Raw genomic sequence first — 22,998 nt, 5'->3', positions numbered from 1 at the left:
ATGACATTAGTCCCTAGCCTGGCTGGAAATGCCCTGATCTGCAATGTTTCTGGCCCAAGGTAATTTAGCAGAAGCTCGTGATTACATTGAGCTCCAGCCACCTCTGAGCTTTGCTCAGTGAGGCAGTGTTTGTGGAATGTCAAAGACTTCATTATCTTGGGGTTTGCTGGATTTTTATCTAAAGTTATGTGGGCTGGAAATCTTGCAGGCCCAGACACCTGAGATCACAAAATCAATTCTGCCGTCTATTAAATAGGTGTAATTCCCATCGACTGCAGTGAAAGTTACAATTTTGCAGTGGAAGGTGGAATTGGATCCATACGTATTAGAGACAGAAAACCTATCACTGGCTTCCTCTGGACCTTTTTCCAAGGTCAGTGCAAGACCCTTTCCAAGTGTTTGTGACCAGTGCTTCACTCCGTGGACTGGAGGTGCCAGTGTCTCCCACGACCGTGCTTTACCATTAAGAACTGAAGTGTGATGGAGAGTGGAGAGCAAAGTCTGCTGCCAATGGTTTCCTTTTTTTATACGCGGTTTTTAAGTGTTTTAGTTTGTAACATTTTTCCTTCTGTGAAGGCCTGGATTTTTTTTTTTCTTTTGTTGGATTATATTAAGCACTAAAAACGTTGAAATTAATTCCTCCTGGCAGACCTCCCAATCCCCACAAACTACCTTCAGTCCCACCTCCTCCATCTTCTACCTCAGAAGAGAAAAGCAATGTAGTCAAGGCCATGTCACTGGTACTGAACAGCAGAGATGGTTCTTGCCTTCCTGGTCCCCTGTAATCCTTCTGCTAGAGTGCTTTTTCAAGCCCATATTGATGTAGCACTAACACTGGGTGTAACTTAACAGTACATCCCCATACTTGCATGGGCTTAAGTGCTTGTGCTGGGTTGTCTGTTTGGACTCTTCTTGCCGCAGCAAAGCACAGGGATCAAGCTCAGTGCAGCTGGATCAGCCCAAATGCTGCCCAGAATTAGCTCTGTCCTTGCTGTTTAACAGTGGGACAAGGCTGGCCGTAAGGGGTCAGTGAAACAGGCACTTGGTGGGACCAGTAGGGATGATGGGGGCCGTGGCCTTGGTGCTCACTTGTGCCTGTCCAAGCTCTCAGAGTTAGGGCTGGTGATGACTGCTGTGGGGCAAGCTTCCTCTCCAGAGGAATAGAAGTCGGTTTTGCTGTCCAGGGTCTTCTGTGTTCTCCAGCTTGTTCCTGCCATGCCTACAACAGACATAGCCAAGGCTCAGACCTCGTCAGAGTGGAGTTTTGCCTCTGTTTCTGGCTAGGCTTGAGCAGAAGGGCACCAGTCTTGTTACTTGTTCACAGGTGCTTGCGAGGTTGGAGGTGGAGAAGAGCCAGTCTGGCATTGCTGGCAGCTTTTTACGAGCGGTGTTTTAGCCATGGCATGTCCCACATATGGACTTCATGTGAGCTGCAAGCAGCTGTGTAGTCTTTCAGACCTGAGTGGGAGTCTGGATGTCCTTTAAAACAGACCAGATTTGGCTTTGCTGCTTCTCACAGCTTGTAAAATATCAGGGAAGCTTCAAAGTAACAGCATGCCGGAGCTAATGAGATTGAAGGCTTCCCTGCCTTGATAACGCATGCTTTTCTGGTCTCTTCTCACTATGACACCAGGTCTGCTACGAGCTGTACTGACACATGCTTTGGGGATGGAGGTTTTGACCAAGCCCTTTGCCACCAAGGTCTTCTGCCAGGGCAGAAACCCAGGGGAGTGCCACTGACCTGCTGCATGGACCCAGAGCTGTGCAGCCAACAGCTGGCCATAGGAAACCTGCTGTTCTTCCATGGGTACTTTGTGAAAAGTCTTGAGGTAACAGGTATGAGATATTCTGAAAAGTGGTTGGCTGCAGTTGGTTGTTAGTCTCTTTTATTGAAGATTTGCTGGAGGATTTTAAAAATGGTGAAGTTCAAGGACTGGAAATCTCCATATTCCCAAATTTGAGGTTACCTGAGTGATGTGAGACACTATAGTCTTTCTAGGATGGTGCCACAAAGCAATTGACAGCTATATTGGTGTAAATCCAGCGCATGTTTCTTTACTTCAAAGCTGCTTCTTAAAGGGTAATGTTAGTGTGAATGAGATGAAATGCATGCCTATTCCACTCTGGAAAGGAATGGAAAACTAAGTTGCTGATTGTTTGTGATCATTAAAGACCAGAATTGCTCCCCACCCCCTGCCATGAGTTCTGGCCAAATTCCAACTTAGGTAATTATATTCTGCTTCCCTAATTCCCTCTGAAGCTTCAAATCAGTTCAGATTGCTTTTCCCTTTCTAGCCTGAGCAATTAGATAATGTTCCTAAGCCCTGTTAACCAGCTATGTTCCACCTCAGAGAAAGTTGTGTTTTATTGCTCATGGAAGCAGCCCCCTTCCTCCACCTGTATACTTATAAAGTCTTTTTCGTATGACAAATGATAGTGTAATGTGTGGTAAAGTGACGTCTCACAGCTGGGGTGTCTGGCATCTCCACGCTGCTACGGTCAAGCTGCAGCAGGTGCTGAATGCTCCGCTCACTCTGCAGCATACAGCAGCTGCCCTGGGTGGTGGGACGGGAGTGACGCGCCCTGTGGCAGTGCTGATGGGAAAGGGCTGTTGCATGTGTTGCAGCACTGGAAGTGGCACTTGGACTACAGGCTGCAGAGGAGACAAGAGAAAGGCTGTGTCGAAGGGGAACGCAGGGGGCATGACATGGGGAGTTACGAACTGCGGTATGGGGAGGGGGAGGTGTTTGAGGCAGTTCTTAATGGCTTCACACTGCATATATGCATCCAATTTTGCGTGTTGCACTTTCTAGCAGAGCAGCTGGTGATGCTAATCCTTTGCCCTCATTGGTCGTGTATAGCAAGGACTAGGAGAGCATCCTCCAGTGAAGCACACCCGCTCCAACTGCTCCCCAGTAAAAATGAAGGTGATGAGGGGATGTTTGGCTTCATCCTTTGCACTGGGCAGAGCAAGAAGGGGTGTTACGCTGCCTCATAGTGCCACATGTGTTTTGTATTCCTTTTGAGTCTCAAGGGAGTCAGTGTAGAGGGGAGGTGGTTTCTCAGGATTTAAAACTGAGTATCAAGTGAAGCCTCTTATGTGAAGAAGGGCGTTTGTTTAGCTTCTCATGCATCCACCCCATCCCATGGACTCCTTGAGTGGCTGTTGTCTTTCTTGTGGTGGTATATTCTGCTTTCCATCATTACCTGGAGCCCTCTGAAGAGAAAGCATGTGTGTCTTCCTGGCTGTGGTGGTGTATCAGGCCCAAACAAGATTCTCGATAATCACACCTATTACTGTAATACCTGATTGTGAGCTCAGATCCCCTTACTCTGTACCTTCAAGTGATAAACAAAAAGACGACAAACCTTCTACAAGACAGGTGCTTTGGGTGCTGTTTTCCGCTCTGTCTTAAACCGCCGTCTGTGGGGACAACTTGAGCTGAATGCCAAAACGAGTTCCTTCATAAAAACATGAAAGCAGCTGTGGAGATGCTTCTCTGGGGACATTTTAAAGCTTGATCAAGCTCATCACTGTGGAGCAAGCTGTAAGGAAGGCTTGCAGATGACCTAGCAAGTATGATGGGACCCTTCTGTCCGTAATATGTGTGCTTCCCTGAGCTCTTTCTGTAGCTCATCTGAATTTCACTGTCGGCCCATTTGCCTATGGGAAGTGTTGGCATATCTGTATGCATTTATGCAGGAAAAAACAGTATCACTTTTATACAGTTTGGTGTTAACCAAAGAGAATGGGCAGCAGAAGAAACCATGTGGGCAAATGCAGTAAATAAGAGTGAAGCCTAATTAACAGTTGCACAAAAAATCTGCAGGGCTTGGACATCCTGTTGATTTTGGAGTCTGCCAGGGACCTACTCTTACAACCAGTGTGTGTAAAGGCAGGATAGCCCATACTGATACAAGGGCATGTGTGGTGGGAACTCAGTCACATGAAGCATCTGGAGGGCTGTTCTGTTTACTGCATGTACAGGGGTGCTGGGAGGGGGTTACTCTGTCTGTATCAGCTGTGCTGGGCAGAAAGCTGGTACTCAAGCAGCTAAAGCAATTGCCAGCAATGTTCCTTCTCTGGCGGTGTTTGTTCTATAAGAAAGTCTCCAAAGGCTTCTCCATCTTTGTTGCACTGTAGTTGTACTGCAAAACACTTCAGCAACCACGCTTCTTGTACTAAAGAAATAGAAAGTTGTTGGTGTGTATTTCTACAGAGCCACTGAGCTAGTGGCTCTCGATGCGTGGGACTGGTAGCTGCCTGTGCTCTGGGGGACTTGCATCCTGCACAGCCAAAGGAGTGAGATTTCGCTACTCCGCCAGGCTCGTGACTGGAGACCAGGACTTCGGGTGTATGGGAGTGGGGCCCTGTGGGTGGGTTTCCAGGGTTTTTTCAGCTCCCTTCTAGGTGCTTGTGGGGTCCCTAAGCATACCTGCACCTGTTTGCTCACCCAGTTCCCCAGGCAGCAGTTGCTGTGTAAAGGGTTGTGGGGTCAGAGCTGTGCTGCTTGAGCCGTGCTTGCTGTTCCTCTGTGCAGTGCAAATCTTTCTGGGTCGCTCAAGAGTTCTGGTTACCCAAAATCAGCTTTAGTGTATAATTATCACCAGGAGTATAAGGATACTTGGCACTGTCTTGGAGGCTGATGGTATTGGGTTTAATTAATGGTGAGCAGTCTGTCTCCACATGCGTTCGGCCCTGCCTCCTCATCCTTCCTATCAGTATCAGCTTAGGTTTGTTTTTAATTATTTTTTATTGTGTTGCGCAGAACAGTAAAACCCACATCAGATTACTGAGGATATTAATCCTTTGCACTTCTTTAGCACGTTTCATCCAATGACAGAGGTTTGTTTTACAAACATTAATTATGAACTTCATAACCCCCCTGTGAGGCAGGTAATAACCACAGTAATACTGAACACTTATGTGGTGATTTCCATCTTCAAAAAGTTGTATAAACAATAAGCTTTAAAGTACCCTTTAAATGACACGGTGGTGCAATTATTCAAATAACGCATGGAGAGACAGAAATACACCAAGGGGAGAACGTGCTTGCCCAAGGTCACGCATCAAGTGCTCGTTCAAGATTATTCTCGGTTTCTGGGTTTCTTTCCCACTCTGTCTTCCTTGCTGTCATAGTTGAGCAGTGATATATGAGAGTGGTAGAGGGTGAAGGCCATGAACTGAAGACCATTAGGTCCACGTAACTGAGCAAAAATACAGGATGCCATGTCTCCTGGGTGGAGCTCAGGTAGTTTGGCTGAAAAACTTTGTGGTTGACAGGGTCCTGAAGAGCTATTTGCTGTCAGTGCTCGATGGTGGCTGGTGGTTTGGAACATTGCTGCTGTTGCAAGTGGAATCCCTCGGTGGCTAATGAGTAGCTCCCCAGCTACTTCAGTTGGCTCCCTGCCTGCTCCTTGGCAGGCAGCAACAGGGAAAGCACATAGCTGGTAACAGAACTTTTTCTTCCCCGCCTGTTTTGGGGCATGGTCAAACAGGGAGGGAAGTTTGAAGATGTGGTGACTGTGATCTGTGACAAGAGTGGCACATTTCTGGGTGCTCAGCAGTACACGTGCTGGTTGCTCTGTGGAAGGAGGCGCAGCCCTGGTTGCACCTGTTACTGGAGCAAGGCAGGACTTCTTTTTTCCCCAGCCAGTTTCATAAATTTGTCCAAGCCAACTTGTGTCCCTCCAGATGAGGATTAACAGAAGTGGTTTGCAAGGCTTAAATGGTTCTTGTTTGTTTCCCCAATGTAATTTATAACAGAAGCAATCACTGGGCTTTGAAACACCCCAAGATAGGTGTGCTGCCCATCTCAGTGAAACAGACTGGTGGTGCCTTGGTGATTGGTGACACATCTTGTGGGACAAACACTGGGAGGTAGTTGCAGCGACCCTGCCAGCCCACCAGCCTGGTGGGCTACTGGAGAGCTGTGCTTCTCTGGGGCATAACCAGGTTGGGAGTCTTTCCCCTTTGTGCACAATTGGCGCAGGCTGAAACTGGAGGCAAAACTAGCTTTTAGAAGGTAAACCAATTCCTCGCTGGACGGGCAGTACAGGGGACTGGCTTATCTAGGGGCTGGCAGTTCAGGTTTGCACGTTGTGGAGGTTCAAGTAAGCCTGTGCTCTCAGAAACCGTGCCTCTTTCCCTCTTCACGCCCTTTTTTCTGTTAATCGGGAAGCCCACTGTCTGGTTTCACGTTAATTTGCCCAAGGGTGTTCTGCAGCAGGGGGGTGGTTGAGGTCGCTAAGAAAGGCGGCTGGTCCGAGGCTGTGCTGTCCTTGGGCATTTGCTTTCCTCCTGCCCCCTTCAGAGACCAGGGGGCTGCGTTGTGCTCTGTGGGACGGGCTGCTCTGTGCTGTTCCACAAACAGCTGAAGGCCTGGGAGTGCTTTAAATAAAATTGTATTTCTTACTGATACCGAGGGAACATCAAATGGAGCTGAGGATAAGTGGCTCTAAAATATGCTGGGGTCTTAGCCTGCCCTTGGCCTTGCCTAAGTAGGCCAAAGCCTTTTCTCTTGCAGAAGAGAGTTGGAGAACAAAAGTCTTTAAAGAGCTTTCCTCTTCAGACACACGTCGGCTTTGAGGCTGGTGCCTGTCAGCATTTCAGTCTCTCAGAGCTTTATTTCCTTAGTGTCAAAGATCATCTTGCTTCCTTTGCAAGGCTGTCAGCTGGACCCCGGCTGCTTTGATAGGGCTGCGTGAGCCCCCCCAATCCCCCGTTGAACAAGCTGCTCAGAAATGTTTGCACAAATGCATGATCTCGGGTAGGGAGTTAATCTCTGTCCTTACCCCCTGTGCAGTCAGCCAACTGAGAAATTATTTTAAACACCATCCCATGTGCATTAGTGCTTCCCCAATTTCTTCTGCAAGTCTGCTGTTTCAGGTGATCTTTTGACTCTGCACAGATGCAGAGTAATAAATTCATCACGTAGCTTTGTGGAACTTGCGCTCCCAAGTTCGTTACTATCAGTCTCTCACCAGGGAACAGCCAAGCCAGCCGCAGCCTGCCTTGGTTCTCCTTGCCTGTGTTTTAGTTGTCATCAGGGTTTTCTTGCAAAACTCTTCACTAGTTCATTTTCCTTTTCCCCTCTTTTTTAGCTCTTCTTCCCTCGAACAGATTGTTTGAGCTGCTGCAGCTGTTTGTCAGAACGAACTCCATCAGTGTAGCCGGGACGTGGCCAGGCCAGAGCAAAGTTCATATTGCAGGGGTTGGGGGACGCTTCTGAGACCAACCCCCGGCCCTTGGGGTTGAGGAGAGCTCTCTGTAGTAGTGGCCCAAAGTTCAATCCATTTGCAGGAGCAGCCTCGCAGCGCTGTGTTGGTTAACCACACGCACACCCGGAGAGCGGCCCTATCTCACCGAGAACGGCTGCAGCTGGAAGGGAGACTGCACAAGGCAAAGCGGGTAACAGCGCTGCACAGGCTGAAAACACGCTTGTGTTTTATTGCCTCTGAAAACTCCTGGACATGCATCTTGTCCACTGTGCATTTACTCCCCCATCACTTTCTAATTCTCCTGAGCAACAATAAACAGAATATTGGGCCGAGGAGCGCATGCCCAGGAGAGGCAGTGTGGCCAGATGTGCTGCACAGCTGGAGAGGAGTAGGTGGATAATCTATTAAAGAGAAACAGCGCAAACTGTTTGTTAGGGTGTCAAGAATATTTCGCTGCATGAACAACATGTGGCAGATGCGGAGTGACAGAAAATGTTCCCTATGTGCTGAGCCTTACAGAGGCAGGGAGGGGTTCCCCATGTTCTACCAAAGCAACTGGCAGGGGGTACGTCGAGTCTAAGAGGGCTGTGAAAGATCCTCCTCAAGCATTTGCGTGCACGGGGAAATAAAGCAGCAGTTCCTGCATGCAAATTTCCCCACCTTAAAATGAGTCATAAAAGGATAATGGGCTGACTCTGGTGCGTGCACCACTGCCCTCTCCTGTGTGCCTGGGGGGATGCTGCTTGTGAACAAGGCTGTGTTGCACACGCCAGTCACCTCTGGGCTGAGGGACTGGTGCTTTGCCCTCTGCCATCATCCTGAGGTCCTTGGGTGCCATTGCACATGGGGACGCCCTTTGTCGTGATGTCCTGCCTGGCAGCTTCAGAGCGCTGACTTCAGTGTTTCACGGAAATACAACCAGCAGCTCTGCTGTTAAGGATGAACTCAACTTTGCACGTAAACTGGCAATTTCATCTCTTTGTTATGTATGAAAAAATGCAGCTTACCCTTTACAGATTTACAGTGCTTAGTCGTCACTGGAAGAATGAATTCGCAGAGAATTTGCAAGTCAGTCTATTAATTGGCTTGAATGAAGATAAACTTTTTAAAATAGCCTCAGTAAGGAATTCAGTGTTTGTCAGTCTCTGTCTTTGGAATTAATAATGCAATAGCACAGTCTCTTCAAAGGTGGCATGTAATTAGAATTCACTGAAATCTTATGTCTAGGCTAAATTTGAAGAAAATAGGTTGTAATTAAACTAAGTTATTAACAGTTACTATATCTAATTATTGTGACTATGTGGTTCTGCTCTGGGTCAGATGCGGGGGATCATAATCCCAAACTCAAACCAATCCAGGACTTAAAATGAGCACTAATTAAGAGAAGGGGAATGCATAGTTGAAACACCCCAAATAATACCAACTCTTTGCAATTGTGATGCCATGCACCAGCAACATAATGACTAAGATGTATTACTGCCATCGGCTCCAGCTGAGATGAATCTGAGGTTTAAAAATACTGTGTATTTTCCCTCTCATTCTCAACCCTTGACAAAATGAACAGAAGAGAAATAAATGTGTTCCCTTACCCTACTATACCCAGATTTATTTTTTTTCAGGATTTCCTGAATTAGTTATACTTGCCTCAGGGAATAATTGCAAGATTTCTGTGCTGTTTGTAATTCTTCAGTTAGCTGTGTGTACTTCTTCCTTTTAGTTCTGTTTTCACCTGGTTGCAGGTCTTGCTATGACGTATCAGAAGGCTTCCACATCTGCATCGGCACTGCGTTATGCCAGTGGTGGCACTTCTTATAGGGCAGGATTTTTCTTCTGTCCTCTGCCCCTTCCCTTCCCCTCTGCCTTTATTAGGTGAAGAGCAGAAGGGAGAGAAAACAAAGCTGACAGAGATAAATATGCCCTATGAATCAGAGCCTCTGGAAACGCTTCTATGGGTTAGTTACCTTCCTAGCCAGAGTGGGAGACTTGCACAAAATTTCCCTTGAACTGTTCTTTCCCATCCCTAGAAAAATGCCAAGGAACTTGGATGAGAGCATTTTAAATGGCATCTGTCTAGCACTCCTTTGTTGCCTATTTTGCTACAGCTAATTAAAAGAGAAAAGCCTTTTAATATTTAAGCACCATTAACTTGGCTGAATTATTAAATGTCAATTTGCATTATGTGCATAAAAGGATCAATAAACAATGAGTATAAAACAATGGAGGTGGCTGGGGTTAGAGAGATGTCAGCTCCTCTTATCAGAACCAGAGGGAATTGCTCGCTCGTCTGCCAGGTTGTGGTTAGTAATTATTGGTACTCAAGAGGGAAAGAGCTAGGGACTTTCTAGGGTTTTGCACACCAAAGGCACTGCAGGGATGTAAAGGATGCTGTCAAGATAAAATATTACTTGGCTAGATTTCCAGGGGTGTCGCACAGCCCCTGTTGCCTCAGCTCTGCTGACAATTTGTTGGCGTTCCCTTTCGGTGCTCTCTCTCTTCCTTTGGGGTGGAGTGAAGCTGTCATATTTGCTTCTCCCTCTCTAGGTTGTTTTGCTTGCTGGCGGTAGTTTTCAGTTCCTTGTGTTGGCAAAAAGGGATATGGGAGAAAATCCAGAGGAAAATGGGTTTTCTTGAGTAAATCCTTCAGTGTTGCGCAAGTTTTCTTTCTCCGCTCCCTGTGAATGTGAATTTTTAGTGCTGTGTTAGGCAGCCATGGAGGCTGAAGTTTGGCCTTGCATTGTAAGGCTCTGGACTGGAATTAGGTACGGATTGATCCCTGGCTGTACTTCAGGCTTCCCACCCGATGATGGACAAGCCTTTTCATTTCTTTATCTTCCCCAGCTGGCAGTGTGCAGTAGCAGCATCTCCCCACCTACCAGCCCTGCTTGGGGGATACAAGCATCGGCGTTTTGTGAGAGCCTGTATGAGAACCCATTTGAGCACAAAGACTTCTTTCCACTGAGAGGCTGTATCACTAGCAGCATCCCTTTAGCACCAGCATCACCCCTGTCTCTAATCCTGCTCTTGCCGGGAGCAGATAAGCACCCAGCAGCAGGGTGCCAAGTCTCGGCTGTCCCTTGGGTCCTTGGCATCTCTTCCAGGGTTGCCAGTGAGTGGTTGTGCTGGCGTTTGTGCCATGGTTGTCTGTCCCCCACCAAGTGGCTTGGAGCTGTGAGCTGATCTCTTGCAGCCACTGTGCTTTCATCCCCTGGGAGGTGACTTTGCTGCCAGGGACCTGGGGTGCCTGTGGGATGGGTACCGCTGTTCACAGAGCTGTGGACAGAGACAAGTCGCTGCTGCCTGCCACTTCTGAGTAGTGAAACTGGATTTTAGACGCTTGAATTAAGGGCAGTATTTGTACTTTTAGCTCTTTTTAACTACGATGAGAACAAAACAGGCTTTTCGGGAAATTTTATGTCAGTATCTTTCTTGTGGCTCTTGTCACCTTCTCCTGCAGTTACTTCCCCTCCATTTCACAATTGAAATAGCCTTTCGCTTTCTGTGGAAGCTGGGTATAGCGACAGGTAAACATGACCGTTTGTGAAATCCTTCCTCTCCAGCATGGAGGGAGTGTTTGCACTGCCATGGTGATGTGATTGCCCTCACATCCCCAGCTCCCCCCGAGCTGGTTGGCTGGAGTCCTGGAAGAGGTGGAGCTGTGACAGGTGAGAATTTAGCATGGATCAGTGCCTGAGTGTTTACCCAGCTTCTCAGATGGGCTCTGTGATCTGCACCGAGCTCTGTGCCTCTGTAAAAGCTCTTCTGACAATGGTGGAGCTTCTTTGGTCACGTGGATGGGGGAGGTCTGCAGGAGAGCTCGGGCACCAGCTAGTCAAAGCCCCAAGTGCCTTGCTTTGCTAACCCCGTGGCTGTGCACCCACTTTCTGGGGTGAGCAGCCCTGAGCGTACAACGTCCCCTTTGGCTCTCCACGTAGAGAAGTCCTCTCCTCTGGCAGGTCCTCCCTGCCAATCCTCCTGCTCACCAGCCCCAGTTTCCACCTTGGCATTGAAGAATTTGGACCTCAGGGTTTAGCATTTTGAAGGGCACCAGCTGGAGTTCCATGAAAGTACTCCTCACCCAGTCTGTGTTAGTGTACTCTGATTGCAAACTGGTTTGGGTTTTGTTCTGGTCTATTGTTTTTAGTATACTTGGAGTTGGAGCTTGAATCTGTCTCTTTTCCTGTGTTTCCAGGGTAGGGTTTAGCATGTGTCTGTGAGTTTGGTGGAGTCTTCACCAGCAAAGTCTGGAGCATTACCCATGTGCCCTGCCAGCCAGAGAACCCAGTTTGACACCACTACCTCTGCCTTTCCTTATTTTTCATGATTCAGGAGCCACAGCTGCTGCCTGATGTTTTTTTCCCCTTTTGATATGAAAAGGGGCATGTAGTTATTCATTGATTAGAGTCCATGCACCTTTGCTGCTAATCTAGTCTACAGATGATTAACAAATTGACGTTTTTTTTCTCTCTTTTGAAGGGATGAAGTGTGTGTGTTGTGCTCTTCTTTCATCTCCTATGTTAAATGGTCCAGCAGTGAAACAACAGCTGAGTTTCAAAGTATGTTGATTTATACATCTGTGCACATGGACCTATGTTGAACAGACACTGTTGTACCAAAGTGTCTTAAAGTATAAAGAGGGAAGTGGAACAAGCAGCAGCATTGCTGACTTTGGGAATGAGCTGATCTTGAATTCAGGGTTAAGAGGAGAGAGGTAAAACCCTTGGGATCATTTGAGCAAAGCCCATTTGCCTGCAAAAGTTATTAGCAGCAGATCCTGGGGATGCCACGTGTTGGGCTTTGATACCTGTGCTGACAAGCTGCAGCATGCCTGTGAAAGGCAGTTTTCCTGGTTGAGTGGGGATGTCACCTTCAGTGGCTCCTGTGTGCTGTGACAGAGGAGCAAAAACGGAGAGCAGAAGCCTGAGATCATAAGGAGCAGCTGACTTGCATCTCTGTCGGAGCCAGCCTTGGCCCTCCCGTGAACTGGCTGCTCAGAGGCTCCTGGTGATGGGCACACTGAAAGCTGAGGGCACGAGGGCTTACAAAAAAAGCAGGAGGGTCAGCAGGCTTTCTGAATGCCCGTAACTGTTCATTCCCCTTCACTGGGCGGTGGGTGCGTGGAGCAGCTGGAGATTGACTCAGGGCACTGAAGACCTGGTGGGAGTTTCCATAAGAAAGCAAGGGATCAAACCTGCCAAGGAGCCTGGTGCTGGCCTGTCTTCTGGGGACTGTTCCTGCAGTGCATTGGCAGGATAAGCAAGCATCTGCGCTGCCCATGTCCAGTTGAGTTCCTGTCTTTGTAGACCTCTTTTTCTCTGGCTGGACCATTTAATTTCTGGGTATTTGACCAGCTGATAAACAAGTCAGTCTGTCAGTGGTCTCTAGAATAGAGGATGCCTGATTTTTCCCCCCCAAGCTGCTTGCCTCATTTGTGTTTTCCCTTAAAATGCTTAGGAGCTTTAAGTAGCAGCCAGGCAAGAAATGGCTTTTTAAGTGCAATGCTTTGAGCGCTCAGCTTGGCAGGATCACCTCGCCCGAGTATGGCTCTGTGGCTCATTGGGTTTTGCAGCAAGATTTAGAGGTACAGCTCAGGCTCTGAAGCTGGCACAGTGAGGAGTTGGTTGGGAAAGATGATAAAGTCTCTTCTGTGGCCATTACGAGGCAGACATGCTTTTTTTTTCTTACCTAACCAAAGCTGGAAGCTTCCAGGACAGTATCGCTGAGGCGCAGGCTCTGACTGCTACCATATCTGAAACTCCTAAAGATTTGAAGACAACTGGCTTCACATTGCTGGCGTTGAGTCATCTAGACAAATTCAACTCAGGCATATGAGTTAGGCAGTGATGCAAAGTTTATGCCACCACAATGTTGTGTGTGTAACAACTGTAAAAATTGTGCTCTGCTGCTTGACACTGCAGTTAGGTGTACCTATGCAGGAAAAATTTGGGAACATCTAAGAAAACTAGTGAGCTGCTGCAGGCAGTGAAGTTGGGGATTGGGGAGTGACGGGGGGTCAGTGATGATCTAGTGACTGATACTTTAGTAAAGCACACAACACCTCTTTAGTTTTAAATTGAACGAAGGTCTCAGGAGCAGGTGTTGCAGTCACTGGGGGGTGTACCTACTATTCATGACATCTCACATGATTTTGCTGCTGGCATTTTTCTAAAAGAAACAAAATTATAGAGGTGCTTCAAGGAAATGACATTGATTAACCAAAAAGTTATTTTAAGACCATGCAAATCATCTGGCTGAGCTTTGCAAAAGGAAATTCTTTCTGGAGATGCAATCAGGCAGAGATATAAAGACGTAGTCTTGGTCTCTTCCAAGCAAAAAAAAAAAAATCCCATGCTATTTTAAGTAGCCAAGTTTCATGCTCTGTGATTACTTTCCACAGCTCTGTCATTTCTCTGTGAATTTCCAATTGAAAATTATATTCTTCTCTTCTTGCTCGAGAGTGCTATGGAGTGTTGTGTGGGGTTAGAGACATGGTTGCTTTGCATATCGGAAGTGGCTGTGTTTCTTCTGTGGGCGGATTGATGTTTGTGTTTTAATCATGATCAATGTACAAATACCAAAGGAGTCAAGAGACATTTTGCTGCTGAAATATAACATGTTCCCTGCTGCAAATTTAGGCCAGGAGTATAGTAAACAGATTTTTTTTTTTTTTTTTTTTTTTTTTTGAGTACATGGTTTGGGCTGCAGAGAGAACGCTAATGCATGGGAGCAAAAGAACCTCCGTGGAGGTCTGTCTTGCTCAGGGTTGTAACTGTTAAGATCAGCATGCAGAGAGGTCTACCTGATGGCTTTTGCTTTAGGACAGCCTTGTGGTAGCGCAGAGCTGCCCAGGCAGCATGCTGTGTTGGAAGAGTCGACAGGAGGAGACTGGCCAAGAGAGAAATCCAAGGAGTGGGAGGAAACCCATGGATGCTCTTTGCTCCTCAGCTATCCCTGGGGGCTTCTGCATTGCCTCCCTCTTGCTATTGGACTAGCCTTGGCCTTGTGTTAGAAATTGGAGCCTAATCAGGCTAAACTGTGCCAGGCAGCTCGAGCTGGGGAAGGTCCCTGCAGGGACTGTGCAACCTTGGCCATTGTGCTGGGCAAAGAGGCTGGGAGGGACTGGAGTGCAGGGGAGGAGACCCCCAAGCAAGCAGCCAGGGAACATGTTCAGAAGGTGAGGGTGGTAGGGGTTCCCCTGGGCAGGCTGTGCAAAGATGTCCAGTGCCTGAGCTGGATTACACCCACCCACTGCCATCTCTGCTCCCTCTGCTGTTGTGCTGGCCTTAACTGCCGATAGTACGGGCAGTCTTTCTTCAGCCATTAATACACTATTGATCCACAGTCCTGCTGACAGTGTTAATGGACACTGATTGTGTATTATTATTTCCATAATCGTCCTCAAGCTGGAGTGAATTTTCCTGTTCGAATGGCCCATCGATATCATGCCCTGCATTGTGGGCTGGAGCTAGCCTGGTTAATTTGTTTTGTCGAAAGTTTCAGCAAAGCCTGTGGTCTTCATCCACAGCAGAGCAATCAATGAGACCAGCTGAATAGTGATGGAGCACACAACAAGGCAGCTGCCGTCCCCTCCCAGAGCGGGTATGAGCAGGGGGGTTTGTTTGACCGTCAGGATGCTGCCTCTGCAGACCCTTCCCATCCTACTAGACCTTCCTTGCTCCTGCTGAGTGTTACTAGCACATCTCCCGCCTTTACGTGTGTACTGGCTTCTCTTTCTGCTCTGCCAAGGGGACGTGACCCCTTCCTCAAAGGTCTTTGTGTCTGCATGCCCCTGCTGTTCAAGCAGTTGTGCATGGCATGAACAGATGGGGTAAAGTGCTAACTAAAGCAGTGGCTTGAAGACATGAGATGCTCCCTGGGTGCTTTGCCATGCAGGGTCGGTAACTAATCTTGCTGCAGGGCAATTCCACCCATGGGCAGGCGGTTACTGAGAGTGGCTGTTCAGCAAGGAATGCCACTTGCGGATTTCTGTAATGAAATGCTAATTTGACACCATGTGCTCCATAAACACTGTGTATTTTTCCCATTTCTGGGAACTCCCTTCAAGCCACTTGCTCAGGACTGGAAGGCTGAGGGAAAGACACAGGCAGGTTCTTGAGAGGCTTAAGCAGCAGATTAGCAGCTGGTGCCCCCACCTCTTGCTCCCATGTAACTGAGCGAGGTGAGTCTAAGGACCCGGTGGACAGGGATGGGGAAGGACCCTGGCTCCTTTGCCTAGCTTATGTGCAGAAGAGGCTGAAATACAATGACAGCAGATGTATGGGAGGGCATTGGCTCGCAGAGCAGGGTGGTAGTTTAAGCCTGAGGAAGAGGGAAGGCTCCAGGTGCAGCTTCCCTCTGCTCCCACCCTGCAGGAAGGTGGTAGCGCAGGGGGGTGGATTCAGTGTCCCTGTGTGTGTAGCTGCAGGTATTGGGCCAGCAGCTTTGGAGATGAATGGGCTTCACCCTTGAGACCGTCTGCAGGGCACGTGCAGGTGGCAGAGGTGGTGGTGGGGCAGTCTAACAGTGATGGCTGGTGTTAGCCTGCTGGGAAGGCTGCAGTGAAGTGCAGTTGATGCCGTGCTGCAAAAGGGGTGAGCAGCCCCTGTGTCAGCCCTGCTGACTGTGACTGAGGGAGTGTCCGTGCAGTATCTGTCACTCACCACCCTCTCTGTGAGCGGAGTTGTCATCATTGCCATTGTAGCAATGGGATCTCAGGCTCAAAAAGATGAGTGGCTAGACCTGTGAACCAAATACGGATTACTAGGTTCTCTCCAAAAGACCATTTCTCTCTCCTTTTCTGCATTTTAATCATATTAGCAACCTTTAAGCACCAAGAGTCTCATAAACTTTCCAGATTATGGTAATAATAACATCGTACAGTACACTGCACTGGGAATAAAGTTATTTTACCCGCTCCAATTTCCTTTTGTTTTAATGTGAAATACATCAAGTGAAAGCGTAGCAGGAAATCTCAGTGCAGAGGCCAAACGCATTGCAAGCCAGCCCTTTCCCAAGGAAGGACCTAAAGCTGCAGGTTCAGAGTCTGATTTTTTTGCTTTGTAAAACATCTGGCACTCAATATTTGGCTGGCCTCGTTTCTCTGGAGGGTTTTGTATTGGGAGCCTTCCCTAAGCTGATCTCTTACCTGGATGTGGAATGGAAGCGATGATGCATCTGCCCCTCAAAATGTTGGGAAAAAGGGTGAGGAACAACCTGTCCCCTCCTCCCCCGTAGAGGTCATCAGAGGTCTTCCTTGGACCTCTGCCTTGGGGTTTGTCAGCCTGAGGAGAGAGACTCTGCCCCAGCAGGACTTAACAGGGCAGGTTGTATCTGTGCAAGAGTTGTTCTTCCTGGAGCACTGCTGGGAATGGCTGAGATTACTGCTCCGTCTCCAGCACCTGGCCTCCTGCTCCAGCCTTTCTTTCCCCTCCTAAGGGGGCCTTCTGTGAAACTGTTTACCCTGACAGGCATGATCCTGCCATCCTGTTGTGCTGGCAGCGTGCAAACAGTCAGCAAGCTGAAATCCTCCAGGAGACCTGGGATGATGTCAAACAATAATGTATTCTTTCTGTTCAAGCACATTAAAAGTGCAATTAATCCTCACAATCTCTCTGCCCATCTGTAATACGGCATGAGGTGACTTTCCCAGCTTTTGTGTGCTGTGGCAGGCTGAGCTTGGAACAGAGACCTTCCTGAGTCTCATTTTGTGATTTAATGCAATCCTATAAGAGCTGGATTGCATTGTTGCTCAGCCCCCACCGCTTCACTAATGTCAAGTTGTAACCAAAGGCAAAGTTTCTCAGACTCTTATGCCATCTATCTGAGTGCTTTTCTTTCCAAGACAACCCCAGGCTTTCTAAGCTCCCTTTTGAGAGATCTGGGTTTGTGTGGCGTTTAAGACATGAAAAAATGGTTGTTGTTCTGCTGGGAACCTGGTGCTGTAATAGCAAGAGAGATGTTACAGCTTAAGCAGTGGGGGATTCACTTAAAGTGATGCTCCTTTCCAATGAATATAGCTGAAAGATTTAGTGATGGTAACACAAACAAGTTAAGACACCTATGAACAAAGCTGGATGTGCGCACCCTTGCTTGTAAGCTTCATTACAGTTCAGAGAGAACTTTGGAGAAGGGGATAAAATTATTGAAGGACACAGGGTTTATCCCTAGAGTTGTCATTTTGCTGTAGACTAGTGCCGTAGAATGCTTTGTAGTGCCAAAAAAGGATTAGTTGAAATGTTTCTATCAAACTCAGAGAGACACCAGCAAATTACCACAAGGTATTTTGGCACCAGAATAGTTGCACAGACCCCCTCTAATCTTGTATTACTGTACCTAATGATTTTGCTGTGGAAATTCCCCATGTGGAACTGCCTTTAGGCAAGTGGCAGGAAAGAGTTACACAGGCCAGGTGACATGGAAGTGGAGTGGCCAAAGGGAAAAGAGTGGAAGTTGAAAGAGTTGCATGTATACCATGTGGAATACAGCAGTGCAACCTAAGGAAACATTTAACTGGGAACTAGAGCTGCAGATAAATATTCTGATTGTCCATGGGGTTGCTGGATGTGAGTTTTTGCAGCAAGGTCATTTTTGCAAAGGCAGAATAGAGCCACCAGCTGGCAAATGCGGCCTAGAGAGTGTGAAGAGGGGTTACCAGAGCTTTGCTGCTGCAGAGTGCCAGGACCCCACTGAAATACAGGCAGCACAGGTCGGGGATGGGGGGGAATATAGTACAGGATGGGAAGGGACAGGGTCTCTCTTTTAATCGTAGGGCAGGGATTCTTCAGCATCACAGCCTGGGGCTCGGCACTTTAGGTGATGCCCTGCAGTGCACATGTGGTTAAAGGTGTGATGGCAGGTCTGCAGAGGAGCAATCTGGGGGCTGAAACAGCACCAGAGACTGTCATTTGGATTAAGATATACTGGCAAAGGTTATATAGGCTTCTGAATTACTCCTCTGCCACTGTCCGCTTGACAAGCATCCATGATGTGTTTTCCTGGTAAGTCACTATTTTACTTAATGTATTTACATATCTGTACGCATATCCATACATGTATGTATATACAAACACACAGATGTATATAAGCACATCTATAGGTTTCTGCTTTTTCCTGGATTCAACAAGACTCTTCTGCCATCCAGGCAGGGGAAGGTCACTCATCTGCTCAGTCATATCAGTGAAGGTTTGACAGTTGGTTTCGGCATTCCGTGGTGCTTGAGCCATGGCCGGCACATTCCTGGGAGCCCTGCAGAGGGGGAAGATAGGAGAGGCTGAGGGATTCATCTGGGTTTGTGACATCATATTATTCACATACACGTGTTGCTCCTATTAGTCAATGGTTTGGATAGTAATAATGTTTTCAACAAAGTGCTACCATGCTGGAAAGGCAGAAGAGATGGAAAAAGAAGAGGTAGCTTGCTGTATGTGCAGTGCTGCTGCCTGGGTGCTGAGCGGCTGTGGCAAGGCTGTGGAGCTCTGGCGGCACCACTAGCCTCGTGTCCACCCATGTGTCACTGCTGCATGGTCAGTGCATTGTGGTGACACCAGTTTATAAAGACTGACCTCAAAGGCAGACCCTCTCCAGTGCCGGAGCTCAGCTTGCCCTAGGTCTGTGCTGCTGGTGGGTTAAACCAGCGTGAATCTGAGCACTTCCCTTGCCCAGGTGATTAGATATAGAACATTTTGGTCATGCCAAATGAATGGGAAAAAAAAAAAAAAAGTGGTCTTTGAAGCTCAACTAACCTTGAGGAAAAAGTGGATGCTCAGTTCAGCTTTAACAGGTTGTGCAAAATCCACGCTTGTTTCAGAAGGCTCGCCAAGGCTCATTGCTTTGAATTCCTTGATCATCTCTTCAGTGGTTTGTTCGTTTGTGTTGTATTTCACCAATGGGAGCTAGGGCTGTGATTCCAGTCACCTGGAGGCATTGTAGTAAGGTGGGGAAGTATCCTGGGGGACTGTCACTGAGGCACTGATTCTTAGACACATTTGTGGGTTTCTCTTCCTTGAAGTGCAGCTGGAGTTTTTCCACTCAAACAAGCGCAGGTGTCCTCTTGGGCTGTGCAGGTACCTTGAGTACATCTCAGCTGCTTCAGTGACCACACAAACACTTTTGGAGTAGGGAGCAGAGGGCTCTGCACAGAACTCCAGAGCTGAGGCTTTTTTCTTTATAAAAACCTGTTCTCCGAGAGCTTGTCTCTCTGCTGCTCATCAGGGCTACAGTGGGACAAAGCTGCTGTTTGGGATCATGACATTTTTAAACTTTGTTCTGGGAACTTTCTTTCCATGTATTTTTCCACTACACTGTTCTTTTGTTGTCCTGGCCAGACTGGCAGTAACTGGTCTTCACTTGGAGCCCTAACTGGAGAGATCCCTGGAGATTACCAGTCCTGCAGAGGCTGTTTCCTGCGGCTCATGGCTGAGACAGGTTGCTGTGTAATTTGGGAAAGACTTGTTTTTCCTGCAGTGCTTGCTGTGCCTGCTCTAGGGACGTGCACGGAAAGCTGTACAGATCTTGAAGGCCCTTTCTGACTCTGCTTGGTAATTATCCCAGCCCCCTGCAAGGTAAATCATAGTAATCAGGCCTGGATTGGATAGGTGTAGAGCACTTGCGATTTGACCAGGTTCTTGCTTTAACCACTTGCCTCTCTGGGAGAGAAGAGAACAGGGAATTTTTGGTACTCAGCCCATGCAGGTGGGTACCCTCAAAAAGCTGCATATTCTGCTTTTCAGTGCCTAGAGCTGCACATCCTAACAGGACCAAAAGTTTTAAAATAGCAGTTGATATCAGCTGCCCGGGGGATGGGGAAAATTGCTCTATTTTCTACCTCCTGAGACCTTTGTGTCTCATACCCAGCACTGTCCAGCCCTTCCCTTCTGCGGCTGAAGAGGTGGCTCTTCCACCCTGCTGTGGGAGCACCACCCTGGGCAGTGACCGTAAGGGGCTGTGCTGCTTGTTTCCCTCTTTACCTCTTCTTTCCTCTCTGCAGCTCCTGCTCAGGCCCAAATCATCCATGCTGGGCAGGCGTGTGTGGTGAAGGAGGACAACATCAGTGAACGCGTTTACACAATTCGGGAGGGGGACACGCTGGTCCTGCAGTGTCTGGTCACAGGACACCCCCGGCCACAGGTGAGCTTTTGGTTTTGCCTGTCATCCATGCTCCCCATGGTAGTCTTTGTAGTCTCGATGTAGAGGAGAATTGTAGGCAGCAGGGTGCCCGGCTTTCTCCTACATGCTGGAGTCAGGTAGGGGTGCCCATAGTGCAAGTGCTAGCTTGGTAAGCTGTGAAGCATCTACCCTTGCTTTCATGGAAAGCAGTCCACAAATCTTTGCAGGAGCCTACACAGACCTTCTAGTGGTCTTCAGTATGTGAAGTCCCCCAAAAAACTGAAAGCCCAAACTGAATCCATTACACAAATCACCCTCAAATCTTTAACCCTCTTACTACAAAGCAGGAACAGCCTGAACAGGCTAGAGGATGCTTCCTGCATGTGCTGGCCATAGGAGTTGGTCCTTCATGGTCCATCAGTCTCTCAGCTTCTCTGGGTGTACACCCAAGAGGAACCTGCTTGGGGAAGTTTGGGAGGCTGGTTGTAGGTCACTTTGCTGAGCCCCGCGCAGAGCCCTTGCCACCCACCAGCGGCAGGTTCAGACTTGCAGTGCGGGATATATCCGTGCTGTGGTCAAAGTCACAGTTCCGTGGAGAGGTACGGAGCTGAGCTTGTCTAACTGCTGTAGTCCTTCCCCAGGGTCCCTAGAGGACTGCACAGCCTCAAGCCCCCTGCAGCCACCTCCCCCACCCTTCAGATACTCAAGCAGGCTGGCTCAGAGTGGGGGCAATGTGTCTGGAGATACTGGACCACAGCATGGGTCTGCCCGCTCTGGGACAGAGCGTGGTACGAGTGGCAGCTGGTGCATACAGCACAGCTAGGTGTGCCAGAATACACTCAAGGGAGCCAAGTGTGATATTTGTGCCTTCTTGCCCCCCTTCCCTGGTCCTAGTGAAAGCTATTTGTGCTGAGAAGCCATGCATGTGCATACACCTATCAGTGCCTCCGTAGACTTGCTTGTGAGGAGCTGCTTGGCTAAGAGGCTGTAACATACGAAAAAGGAGAGGGAGACTCAGCCAGCAGGATTTGAAATGGTTTATCCGTCAAAGCATATCCTGGAAACAATGAAAATGAAGCTATCTGAGCCAAGCCAGCAAAAATGACCAGCCTAGGCTTGTGACAGTGATGGGCAGATGATAGCTGTGCATGTCAGAAATGAGGAAGATGGTAGGGCTGGCCCTGCCTAAGGATGTTAAATGTGTGGGAAGGTGCTGGCAGGTTGCATGGAGTGGAGCCTGAGTAGCCAGAGAGATTGCTGGAGCAGAGTCTGATGCAGACAGCATGCCTGGTGGGCAACGTTGTGGCTTGTCATTGCCTGGATATGCACAAGGGGACACCAGAGCATGGAACCAGACATGACTGGAGATGCTGGAACCCATGCAGATACAATGTGGCATGTGCCCTATCTCTGCCTTCCCCCCTGATGGATAGATTTCTTCCCTAGCTAAGCTCATATCCTAACGTTTGTTTAATCTTTTTTCCCTTCTATCAGCCAGTCATTAAAGTATGAAAATGTGGCCAAAATACTTAAATGAAACTGAAATTGGAAAGATTAAGGAGCTGGCTGAAGTGTCCTTGCAAACAAAGACTCTGAGAGTCCCAGGGTCCTCAGACAATTTCCTAATAAGCCTGCAAAGGTTAAATAAATCCATGGTCATTAGCTCTGAAAATCTGCTCAGCCTACTGCTCTGGGAGTGGAATGTAGACACCCCTGTTCTTTCCAGAGCATCAGCATCAATCAGGTGATGGCAGTGAACTTGAGGCAAAGTCTGGCACAGTGGTCAAGGTACCTGGTCCATCTTATTTGTGGCCAATGCCGAATGAAAGTTTGTCTTCTTTCTGTTGGCTGATCCTGCTGGACCTCAGTCCCAGAGTCTAGATGGGCACCAGTCAGCACCCTTTAGAAAGGAGGTTGCAGACAGAGGAAACCAATGGGCTGAGAAAAGCCCTCTCTCCCGCGCATTGTCTGGACTGCAGAAAACAAGGGGGAAGCTTGTACTGCCACTGCTAGGGCTGTACCTCGTTCCAGATGTAAGAATAACAGTCTTTAGGAGCGCTGTCCTTTTGCCACCATTCACCATGAAATACCATGCAGCTCTGTTGCCCCCGCAAACCAGGATCTTAAGATATGTAACATAAGGACAAAAAATGCAAGATAGAAAAAATCCCATTAGATTTCAAGCTTTCTTTCTCTGTATCTTTAAAATCAAAGTAAAAGCCTGCAAAAGGATGACTTATAAAAATAACATACACAGAGGTTCCCTGAGGGAAAGGGGCAAGAGCCACATAGCAACTGCATTTTCTCACTTACTTGGAAAAGCAAACAGCAGAAGTAGCCTCGCTGTCCAGAGAAAGATGAGAGAGTGTTGACTGCAATAAAAGGTTTGTAGCTGTGAGCTGATGTCTGCTGTAGCTTTGTGGCCTGCCAGCCACATGAGGTCCCAGGGCTTAATGGTGAAAGTCCTGTGCCGTGCGGATAGTGGTATAAAACTAACCAAACTGCTGGGTGTACAGGACCAGAGCAGGAGTGGTAAATACACAACGTGTGTCTGGGTGAACTTAGGAGTTACGCTGGACACTCAGACACGGGGACTGGTGATGGACGAGGATCAGCAGCTGGTCTACTGAGACATACTGAGATCAGTAGGTGAACTTTGGTAAGTTCTGATGGTGC

General features: G+C 48.1%; 1 protein-coding gene across 9 annotated transcripts in view; it reads left to right on the top strand.

Moving 5' to 3' along the window:
* Positions 1 to 22,998, top strand: part of MDGA1 (MAM domain containing glycosylphosphatidylinositol anchor 1) — a 204,968-nt gene that overhangs the window by 27,801 nt on the left and 154,169 nt on the right. For all 9 annotated transcript variants that reach the window (XR_013931335.1, XR_013931336.1, XR_013931337.1 and 6 more), the window contains exon 2: positions 20,204 to 20,343. Coding sequence is in view for 2 of the 9 variants with exons in the window: in XM_080407880.1 (XP_080264006.1) it covers positions 20,204 to 20,343 (140 nt within the window). In the remaining 7 variants the exon portion in view is untranslated. The remainder of the gene's footprint in view (positions 1 to 20,203; positions 20,344 to 22,998) is intronic.

This window comes from Falco punctatus, assembly GCF_963210335.1.
Source record: "Falco punctatus genome assembly, chromosome: 12".
Classification (NCBI taxonomy): domain Eukaryota; kingdom Metazoa; phylum Chordata; class Aves; order Falconiformes; family Falconidae; genus Falco; species Falco punctatus.
This window is presented reverse-complemented; position numbering and strand designations above follow the sequence as displayed.